At 40.9% G+C, this 11,419-nt stretch overlaps 1 protein-coding gene across 1 annotated transcript; it reads right to left on the reverse strand.

Moving 5' to 3' along the window:
• Window positions 1–367: 367 nt before the first annotated feature.
• ARPC5 (actin related protein 2/3 complex subunit 5) lies at window positions 368–10,838 on the reverse strand. Its single transcript, XM_036757235.1, has 4 exons — window positions 10,556–10,838; window positions 7,896–7,968; window positions 4,476–4,652; window positions 368–1,760 (listed from the first exon to the last, which is right to left on the reverse strand). Exons 1-4 carry the CDS (start codon window positions 10,696–10,698, stop codon window positions 1,698–1,700), a joined length of 456 nt encoding a protein of 151 aa, XP_036613130.1. The 5' UTR covers window positions 10,699–10,838; the 3' UTR covers window positions 368–1,697.
• Window positions 10,839–11,419: the final 581 nt, after the last annotated feature.

Raw genomic sequence — 11,419 nt, forward strand, 5'->3', positions numbered from 1 at the left:
TGACATGCTTTGGCATGCCTTCACCATCCTGATTATGCTTCTATGGATGATTCTGGTTTGTCAATGCTTCTCTTTCTGGTTTGTTTTTAATTTCTAAATGTCAGTGCAAACAAATTAATTTTTGGAAGCACTTCACCCAATAAAAACACCTGTAAATTTCAAGTATTAGGGATAGCTTCTTGCATGGAAATTGTCTTGTTTTATTTTTAGAGAATCTTACATGAGAGGCTAGGCCAGGAATAAGCTTTCCAATAGACCCAGTAAATGATGTTGACATAACTTTTCCAGATGGATGGTCTCATAGTCTTTCTTCTATATGACCTTTACCTTCACAACTATCAAAGAAAAAACAAGACATCGAGAAAAATAAAATATTCAACAATGACAATTTATTTTCAGAACTTTATCATTTTTACAAAAAAAAAAGCAGGTATCAAAAACAGCAAAGAGTTTTCTGAAATTCTGCACCAGTTTTCACAGAAGTAACCGATAAGTGAACTGGTGTCGGACGTTAAGTATAGACACAGGCTGTTTCCCTCCTGGTCATATGCATTCAGGTGGTCCCAGGTGGTTTGCTCTAGAGTTCCTGAAGAATAGCTTTTTAAAAGCACCTGTCATTTTTGAGAGAATTGATTTGGTTTCTCCAACAAAGTAAACACTTTTTGCTGAGTGGCTGTTTCACTTAAAAACAAAACACTGTAATAATACACGGCATGTGTATCTGTTTGGATCAGAACCAAATCTTTTGAGATCCCAACTACCTGAAGAACACTGATCGGAGAGACAACTATAGGGCACATACCAGTTGTACATTTCATACCGTCAAAGGCAGCTACTATGCTTTTTGTAGGAAATAGCATTTTATTCAGGTGCTGCCCAGGATGTGAATCATATCACAATTCCCATTTTCCTTTCCCATTAGGATCACAGTTCCCTTTAACAGGGCCATTCCATGGGGGCAAAAGCTTTATGCTTATGCTAGTCAGGCAGTAATATTGTGCAGATATTTCTGAATAAACTATGACCCCTTGTTCTGGATCCTGAAAAGTCAAAGAAACTGAGAAGATATAAATAGTAGATGCTTAGAGAAAGAACACACAACTCACAACATAGATAATCTGGATGCAAAGAGAACCAAAGCTGCAAGGTGTGTGTGTATTTTCTTTAAAAAAAAAATCTGTTTCAGTAATACATTCTTCTTGACCAGAAGTTGGTCCAGATTTGCAATGTTAATGGCCAGTCTTTCAAGCATCTCTTTTAATGAAGGTATACTGCCTGACTGGCAATGTATTAAGACACCGCCCTCAGGTTTTGATCAAATACCACTGTATCAGCTTGAAAGATCCAGCCAACAGGGGTTAAAATTGCACAAGTATATTTGAATGCAAATCACTCTATACATGGGTGTGTGTGTGTGTGTGTGTTTGTGTGTGTGTGTGTCTGTATGTGTGTTTCTGAAACAGTTTTGAGAGCATCAAATATGCCTGTTAAAACAAAATTGCACCTCTACATTACCCCAATTTTTAACTAAAGAAAAACTGATATGCATTTTTTTCCTTCACAGATATGAAAAAAGAAGCAAGAAGGCAAAGCTGAGAGACGCAGACGCTCCCCACAGGGCAGCAGCGGCATTTGGCTGTTTTGGTCTTTGTACCAGCAACTCCCATAGCCGTGGCAGGTGCCCACTGTTTGCTGGACTAAACTGTTTTCCTGGCAGTCAAGACTCGAACAATGGACCCTACCCCTCCAGCAGCAAGTGCCTATAAACAAAACAGAACACAAATACTGACACAAAATCATTAACCAGACATCTTTAGATTATGTAAAATGTTGGGGATTAATCTGTATTGGCAATACAAAACTGGGTGAAGATGCTAATTTTTACATGGTTATCATATAGTCTGTGTGGAAAAGAAGCATCAAATGAAACATTCCAATTTAAATTCATGAACACATGCATAAATAAATATAAATGAGGCTAGCAGATATGTTCAAATTCTCAAAAATGTATCTAAATCTCAACTCTGATGTGCTTATTTCAAAATGAATGATGAGTCAGTGATTCAAGCTAAAAATCTACCACCCCAATATCTACTCAGATTGGGGTAATATGTTTTAGTCAAAGATTCTTCTTAAGTTGAAAAGATATTATTTAATAAGTAATAAGATATTCTAAAAGATTTAAAGCATGACCATTGCCTTACCTTTTTGAAGAAATAGGGCCCAAAGTAAACCAAAGTGATTGGATTTTTCAATTATTATCATTAACCTGAATAGAGTTCTCTGTGCGTGTGTGTGTTTTAACATATAGAAGGACACAGTTTAGCAGTTTTAAATTTTAATAGTTTTGTATACATACTTGATAGAAGCAAGTTATAAATGGTACATGTCTATATAAAACTAAATTGACTGTTGACAACTCAAAGCCAAAATTCTGATAACTTGTAAAATATTTTTTAAAAGTCACTTGGTCACAACTAGAAAATATTTTCAACAAGCAGAATGTCACTCTACTGCTTAAAAATTTTCAATGGTTCTCTACTGCTTACATGAAATATGGCAGTTACAGTTAAAGCATAGATTTGAACTGCATTTTTAAAAACTGAAAATAGCACAAGAGAGCCTAATTTAGTCCACTTCTGTTATTAAGAACATGAATCATACCCGACTTTATAGTAAAAGGCAAAGCCTTGCCTTGTACTATAACAGCTAGGTCCTGTCCAGTTTAAATAATGAATCCTTTGAAGTGGTTGCAAATACTCCAATTCACACTATCTGAAGTGATAGTTACGTGAAATATAGTAATTGGTTCCAGCACAGTCAAATATACAGCGCAAATCTGAAAAACGCTAGCTGTAAAATAAAAATACCTCCATAAGACATACACAAAAATCAGTCTTGTTACTTTATAGTCACCAAGGCTGTACAGTACATATAAAATTAACATTATTAATATATACACAATAAAATTGAAGTTACAACTTGCTGCACTTCAACATGTTATTTACTCAGGTTTTTGGGGAAATACTTTGCTTAGCAATAAGGTTTAAGATTTCTTAGCTCTTGCTAACAAAGTAAAAATCTGACTTGTGGTAGTGACAGATAATTTGTGTGTAGTTATATCATTCTGCATGATGTCCCTATCAATACTGAGGACACCGCCCTTCTTGTCAACACCTAGGCTCAAAACTTAGGTGTCATCCTAGACTCCATGCTGTCTTCCAACTGCTCCCAATCTATTGCCAAGTTCCTTCCATTTCACCTTCTCAACAACTCTCAAATACACTTCCTTCTTTCCTTGGAAACTGCTACCACCCTGGGGCAGGGCCTCATCTTACAATAACAGCCTGTGGGTTGGCCAGCCTACCACAAGTTCCTCCCCACTCAAGTTCACCCTCTACTCAGCTACCAAAGTAACTTTCCAAAAGCACAGATTGACCATGTCACCCTACTCAGTAAACTCCAGGAGCTACCTGTCACTTCTAGGATTAAACAGGAAATCCTCTGGTGTTCAAAGTCCTTCATAATTATCGCCTCCTCTTACTTTTCCAGTCTTCTTATTCCTTATACTCTTTTACTTACTCTTTGATCCAATCACACCAGCCTCCTGGCCATTGCTTAAACAAGACACTCCCATCTCTTGGCTCCAGGCATTTTCTCTGGCTATCCCCCATGATTGGAATGTTATCGCTTTTCTCTACCTACAATGCTGGAAAAAGTCTCCTCTTCTATAGGAAGCCTTTCCTGATGCTCCAAATTCTAGTACCTTCTCTATTTATCCTGTCTAGCTTGTTTATACATAGTTGTCTGCTTACTTGTCTTCCCCATTAGATCGTGAGCTCCTTGAGGGCAGGGATTGTCTTTGCCTCTTTTTGTATCCCCGGTGTGTAGCACAGTGCCTGGCACATGGCTGGTGCTTAATTAATGCTTACTGATTACATGTCAAAAGAGCCCTATTCAAATGCTTCATCAGGTTGTAAAGGTGATCCTGGGTTCTCAAAGACTGTGCCAACAGAATATAAGCTCTGGCTGGTCCTACCAAGACGGAAAGGCTTTGCATACAGGCCCAAACCAGCCAAGCTAAATCTGGAAAGGCTCATCTAGACTGCAGAACAAAGAAAATTTGAACCACTGCCACACTTAAGGAGAACTGCCTAGGTTTGATGGAGCTGCTTGCAGCAGTAAGGCAGAAGAGCTGCTCACACGGACATTGCAGATCTCTGAAGCTTATGCATTACCATATAGTGAATATCAGTGTCAAAAAAGGTAAAATAGCCCAAGGGGACAATCCAGGACAGTGAACACTAAAGTCTAAATCTTATTTTCAAACAATTACCTGTAAAAATAACCAGAAGAAAAATTAAGATATACCACTAGAAGCAAATAATGTCCTATTTCAGAAGGTCTGTTTTTCTGTACTTGCTTACTTAGAAGAGAACCACCAACATCACAAAAATGTTATGTCATAAACTGACCTTTTCATGCCACTGCAGTAGCACGGCGCTGCTGTTATCTGAGGGGCTTTCAAAGCCTTTATAAATGTACTTCATTAGAAGATCCACACCATTCTTGTCCAGAGACTGCACTGCCTTTTCAATATCATTAGCTTTAAAAGAGATGAGCACCTTCAGGACGATGCTGCCTGCGCGGTCCTGCAAGAAAATGCAAATGCATGTGTACACATATCATGATGAGGAGCTGAATCAGATGCACACACTATTCTTAATGCCAGCTAAGAGATGTTGAAAAGACTAGCTCTAGATTGGAATTCATAGGTAACTCCCCATAGCAGCTGGAAAGGGTCTCAGACAGCCAATCAGAAAGGACTGATCAAAGGGTTAGAGTTGGAAAGGGACATTAAAAATAAGTAAATGAAGGCCCAGAGAGGTTAAGTAACCCAGGTAATAAGAACGAGAGTAGAGATCTGAACTCAGGCCCTAATGCATTACCCTTTTCCCAGGATCCTTTCACTGAAGCGGATAGGGAGAGCAGGTTCCATGTATGGCTGCAGTCAGGAACAGGGTTTCAACTCCATGGCATCTCCAAGTCACAAGAGAGTGTGTGTGTATGTGGGCGCGCACTAGTTACTTCTACAGCATTAACAGACAACCTGTTGCTGGGTTCCCAAAGACTGATATGAGGAAGAGGCTCATATAAGTTTAGCTCAAAATAGTACTTGGTTGGTATATGGAATACTGGTTCCTGAACCTAGAATTAAAGCTTCCTGATGTACAGGACAAGAATTCCTTTATCTCCTAGTTCTCCAGCTTGCCCATCCTGCTGCAGCCAGTTATAACATTCTGAATTGTGTCTTTAGTTTCCTTGGCTTTTCTGTGGCTATAAGAAAAGGGTAGCCTTAAATTATCACTTAAGACTATGCCTAGAATTTTACTGGTTGTTGAAACATGAGAGAAAGACCATTCGTTCTCTAGTTCCCATCCAGTCCCACTAAATTCTGATCCTTATATATACATACCATATTGCTTAGTTGTTGAGTTGTTTAGCCATTATCACCCACGACTACAACTTTATCATGATAATTTTTGTAAAGTTCATAGAAAAGTAGGTACAATAACCACAATGGGATCACTTACACAATAAAAAAATGTATGTTATAAAAGTTGTTAGAAATGAAACCCTGATGTGACTAAGATGGCAGCACTGCTGAAAGTGCCATATCTGAACACTTAAAACTAGCATATATGTTGACTATAAAGCTGAGGGCAAGATCATTATTATTATAATATATTTCTAAATAAACCTGGAGGAAGTCTAGATAAAAAGGGAACAAGGAAGTTAAAAAAAAAAAAAAGGTTGAGCCCTGAACCAGCACCTAGTGAGAATAAAAATTTATCAATGCATGTTCACCATGTAATTTAGACATTTTTTGTATTACAAATGGCTGCAACTTTTAAATATAGTCTAAAAGTTTGAAATTTTTCTATGTGGATGCATTAAATCAGAGATCTAAAGATAGAAGGAACTTCAGAGGCCATCTAATCTAAGAAACTAAGGGCAAAGAGCATCAAGGGACTTGCTAAATGCTACACAAATAGGTGTCGGAAGTGAGATTTGAATCTATGTAGTGCTTTGACTTCAATTTTAATCTCTCAAAGCTTGTCTTGGATGGTTAGGTAAAAAACAATCTGGTTAAAAGTTGGGAAGTTATAGACCAAGATCTAAAACTTTAAAATGATAGCCTTGATTTCGCCCTGGATTAATCTTCCTTTTAAAGGGTGTGGTTCTTTCTTTCAGTAGAGATAAGATTAGTGTGGCAATACATATATATACTCATTTGTTTTACAAAGGCTGTCCAAAGAGCAAAGCTGTTTTCTCATTTCTACACATTCCCAGGACCTTAGGTTAATAATCAGACCAACCAAAGAAAGCAAAGCCCTTTCAAAATTCCCTGCCTCCCTTTAGAACTTCTTAAATTTGAATATCATAAAAAATGCCTTCACCACTTATTATTACCTGTAGGCAAGTAATTTAGAATTAAATCTACAGCTTAGGATTTGGAGATCTATTCAACCAGTACAAAGTAAGAACCTCCCACATGCAGGCTGAAAAATAGCTACCTAACTACCATTTCAGAGAAGTCCCTCCCACCCCCAGTTTAGAAACCAAGAAAATTTGTTTCCACTACAAAAAGTCAGTCGGTTTAGATTATTTCCACATTTAAGATATTGTATACTATGACTGCCATAAAATAGAATCCTAAAATTAATCTGACCTTTTCCAGTATTTATTTATGGAATCTTAACACACAGTGAGAGTAGATTCAATGCTGTAACACACAATTTCATTGATGACAAAAATATTTACACTCTATTAGGAGTTAGTGAATGAACAGAATGAGCTAATTTTTGACAAACCCCCTAAAATCCCACTCATTCTTCAAGGTCTTGTTCAAATCTCACCTCCAGACTCAACTCTAGGTTGAACTAAAGAGAAATCATCACGACAGCTGACACACACAGGCACAGACCACAGAACCCGAGTTGAAAGAGACCTGGAGGTTACTGAATCCCAATTCCTTATCTTACAGATGAGGACACTCAGAAGTGACAGGCGGGATTCAAACTCAGGTCCTGTGATTACAAGTTCACTCTATGGTCCACAATACTATTCTATCTCCGTATTATGTTGTATCAGAAAACTTGTGTAGTAATATTAACCTTATGAGGAACATACGGGCAAACTGAAGTTTAGAGGCTTGCCCATCGTCACACAACTAGTAAAGCATCAGAGGCAAGAAATGAACCAGTCCAATTGTCTCAGCCTCCAAAACAAGCCTTCTTTCCCGTACACCACCCACGTTCTAGCCTGAAGTAACTCTCTCCTTTGGACAAGAGCACTTATTATCTATATTAATAACTTGCTACTTATATTTGGGGTTTTCTTGGCAGAGGTACTGGAGTGGTTTGCCATTTCCTTCTCTAGCTCATTTTACAGATGAGGAAACTGAGGCAGTGTTAAATGACTTGCCCAGGGTCACACAGCTAGTAGGTGTCTGAGACCACATTTGAACTCAAGAAGAGTCTTCCTGACTCTGCTCTATGGTGCCACCTAGCTGCCCCTACATATACTGCTTTGTATTATCTTTGTGTGTATACTCATTTTTTTCTTTTGGTGGAGTCAAAGGGACTTGCCCAGGGTCACACGGCAAGAAAGTAGTGTCAAGTATCTGAGGCTGACTTTGATCTCTGGTCCTCCTCACTCCAGGTCCAGTGTGCCACCTAGCTGCCCTATGTATGTATACTCTGAAGGAGTTTATCTGACAGTTGAAGAAATAAAAGCTGCCACTGTTATACTTTTTTGAATTTCCTATTTATCTAGGCCTCAGCAAATATCATCAGTAGGAGCAGAGATCATCTATGCTGTCAATAACTTACCTTAACTGCCTGACTCTTGGTGTTGATTGGAGGGTTTTTCAGAGCTGCCTGTAATGCAGCTGTCATGTTCCCTGTAACAGAAGTTAAGGATAACAAGCAAACCAAGCACCTGAATGCATTAAAGTTATTCATAAAACAACGTCCCTTTATATATTCCTTTACTACCCTTGTATTATACCTTTGTACCTTATGTATTACCTTTGCTACTATGATGGATGCTTATTAGAAAATTCAATGTGATTGCTTCCAGGAGGTAAATTGACAGTGAAGTGCTACTTTTTATATCATAAATGTATGCAAAGATTAAAAAAAAAACAGGTGTTACTACCATTTGATCTTACTTCATTCATTCACATATGTTCCTAAAGTCCTTAAAATAAGCTTGATTGGTTTTGATTTCCAAATAACACCAGCATGCAAAAAATCATCCAAAGAATCCACAGCAAGTACTATATGTTACGCTAGAATTATTATAACATAGAATTACTGTATACCCCAAATGGCGTAGTTCTAATGGGAAAACCTCAGCCTGTCATCTACCAAAATAGGAAGTTCTAATGGAGAAGAATTATCTTGTCTTGTTACCAAAACCTTACACTAAGTTAAAGAGGATACTAAAACACTGCTAATTTGAACTAATGGCACCTCTGCCATACCCGATAAGGCCATTTCTTTAAAGAAGCACTAGAAAACCAGGGTAAGAAGAGGCAATAAACTATAAATAATTTCCTATTTTGTTCTTTCATTAAACTGTTCAATTTAGAAAATGTTTCTTTTCCTCTTTTTCTTGGACTTTTCAAAAGGTTAATCACCAAATTTAGATCATACCAACAAGACTCAAACTCTCCTTCTTGAAAGCACCACCGACTGAGCAATCATGGGGAAGTGAAAGCCAATCAGACTGTCAGAATGTAGAGTTATTCCCCTAAAAGGAAAACCACACAGGGTTCATTCGTTTCCTCCATCTCTAGAACCATATAGAATGGCTCCATGACTATATATCTTTCCCTAGCTCTGGTAAAATAAAGACAAATCTCTAGGCTTTTTAATAAGTGCAGTTTTATCTATTGATTTACTAATATTTTGAATGAAATGAATATCCTAATCAAAATATAGTCATATCACTTAAAAATCACTTAGAGATACGTTAAATCAGTCATTGAAAATCATAGGTTTAGGGCACTAGGGCTCTTTAGAGTTCATCTAGTCCTACCCTTTCATTTTATAATCGAGGAAACTGAGCTCCAAAGGGGAACTGACTTGCCCAAGACCACATAGCTCAGAATCGAAGGAGCTAGGATTAGAACCTGGGTCTTCCTACTCCAGTACTCTTTCTTCTACATCAGGTTATCTTCAAATGCTAAGTTGTTCACAGAAGACAATTTATGGTAAGCACAGTGCCTCTTAGAACCCAGTGGCTTAGAGGAATAAATGACTGGATTAAAAAATCAAAACAGCAAATTAATATCCCCCCCCCCATTCTCAAGGCTATTTCGAAGGCTTCTAGCATATCTTTTGTGTAGGGATGATTATTAAATACTTCACAGAAAGTTAATAGAGCATAACCACAGCTCATATAGGCAGAAATGTGACATTTCTATGTAAAAGCACAGATTCAGAAGAATAAGGATTATAAATATTTAGAGCTGTGTTTAGGAATGCCTTAATATAGCAAAGGTACTACCAAGTATATTTACTTTTTGCACATTTCTCCCTATAACAAAGGCTAATAAAAGTCCTTCCTCATCTGATCAAAAAAAATTCCAATAAGAATTATTACAGTGCAAAACAAACTCTAGCATGGGATTTTTAAAAAACCAGATTTGGTTGCCGCAACACCCACATCTTCTATAAAATGTATTTACACCCATTTATGAATATTCAGATATGCGAAAGCTGGGGAAAGACGGCCTCATTTAAACTAAAAATGGAGACAATATGAAAATCACTCACAGGATTTCGCATTATTCAAGACATTGCGTTCCTCTAGGGTTTGATGGGTGGGATTTTGCTTTGGTTGCCCCCAGATACCACCTTCCTCATTCTAGGCTAATTCTGGCCAAGTATAATTAATTCCACCAGAAAAGGGGCTCCAGGTTTTCTGGACGTTTTTTTCTTTGAGGCAACTCTAAGGCTAAGGAGTGTAGTTTTATTATTTGATCAATGCTGGATAAAAACCTTCGCGATTAGAAAAGAGCTCACCTGCCCGAAGGGACAAGGAGGTAGTGGGAATATAGATGGGGATACAGACTCTCCATTGCCCTCCCCCATCCCCACGGAAAAACATTTTAAATTCTGAAAGGAAATAAAAAGCCTTCCAATGCACCGATCCCCCTCCCCCGGATGATGTCCCTTCAATAGATCGGTCTACACCGGGGACAACACCCACGGTCATCTCCGCAGGCGTGGCCTGGCTACGGCTGCACCTTCCTGAGAAAAGCCACGGACGGGTCAAATGGGCGATGGCGTGGAAGGGGAGGGGAAAGGACGCCCCGGGGTCGTGGGCAGGGGGTCCCCACCAGAGATGGGGGGGGGTCACGGGCCCTAGTCTCCTCCTCTCCCGAGACGTGGGGCCAGGCCAGTGACAGGTCCGGCCCACGCACGCGCGGGGAGGGTGGGGGAAGGTCAGCCTGGGGCCCCGCGGGTGGGCGGAAGGATATTGTCGCAGGCAAGAGTCCACCTCGCCCTCGTCTGGCCCGGCCTGGCCCTCGCCCCCGTCCTCCTCGTCCACGAACTTGTTCTCGTCATACTCATCCACGTCCACCTTTCGGAACCGGGCCGACGACACCGTGTGCTTCGACATCCCCACGCCGGACCGGGTGGCAGTTAGCCCCTGTGCTGGTCGTCGCCGCAGCCGCTGTCCCCTCCCCCGGGTCCCCTGTTGTCCCCGACCCCCCCCAGGTCCAGCTCCGGCTCCGGCTTCTTCTGCTCGCTCTTCGCCTTCACTTCCCTCTTCCGCTCTGGGGCGTCGCCCGTTGCGGCGCCGACCGCTACTGCGCCTGCGTCCTGGGGAGGGGCGGACTCCGGCTCTTGGGCCCACCCTTCCCCCACCGAGGCATCGCGAGCCCGCGGAGGAAGCGCGCCTCTCTTTGTACGCAAGCGCAAACCCCCCTCCCCCCCTCAACCCTCTCCCCACGCAGAAAGGGGGCGGGGCTGGGAGAAAGGGGTGGGCGGAAAAAAAAAGAGGAAGGGCAGAAAGCAAAACCGCTGGAGGAGGAAGAGGTAAGAGACGATTGGTCGTCCGCTCGGGTCACGTGATTCCCAAGGGGGTTACCATAGAAACAGACTCTGTGGACCGGTCCTTAAACTGGTCCGATATGGGTACTCTGGGCCCGGGAGAGGGGGCGGGGCGGGCTGGTGGAAATAGGCTCCGGCTGTAGCGGACGCAGCCGCTACGCTGTAACCTCGGTCCGGACGGAGCTGTGGGGTGTTGGGCTCGTGCCCGTGGGAGGAGAGGGATGGATGGCTCCTGGAACTTGGTCACTGCAGGGGCCAGGGGCAGGCGGGGGCCGGTACGCACCGGC

This window comes from Trichosurus vulpecula, chromosome 4 (assembly GCF_011100635.1).
Source record: "Trichosurus vulpecula isolate mTriVul1 chromosome 4, mTriVul1.pri, whole genome shotgun sequence".
Classification (NCBI taxonomy): Eukaryota; Metazoa; Chordata; class Mammalia; order Diprotodontia; family Phalangeridae; genus Trichosurus; species Trichosurus vulpecula.

Coding starts and splice junctions, on each gene's coding strand:
- ARPC5 (XM_036757235.1), bottom strand. CDS start 10,698: ATGTCGAAGCACACGGTGTCGTCGGCCCGGTTCCGAAAGGTGGACGTG. Junction 7,969..10,555: donor GTGGACTCTTGCCTGCGACA/ATATCCTTCCGC, acceptor AACTTCTGTTAC/AGGGAACATGACAGCTGCAT. Junction 4,653..7,895: donor CCAAGAGTCAGGCAGTTAAG/GTAAGTTATTGA, acceptor ATTTTCTTGCAG/GACCGCGCAGGCAGCATCGT.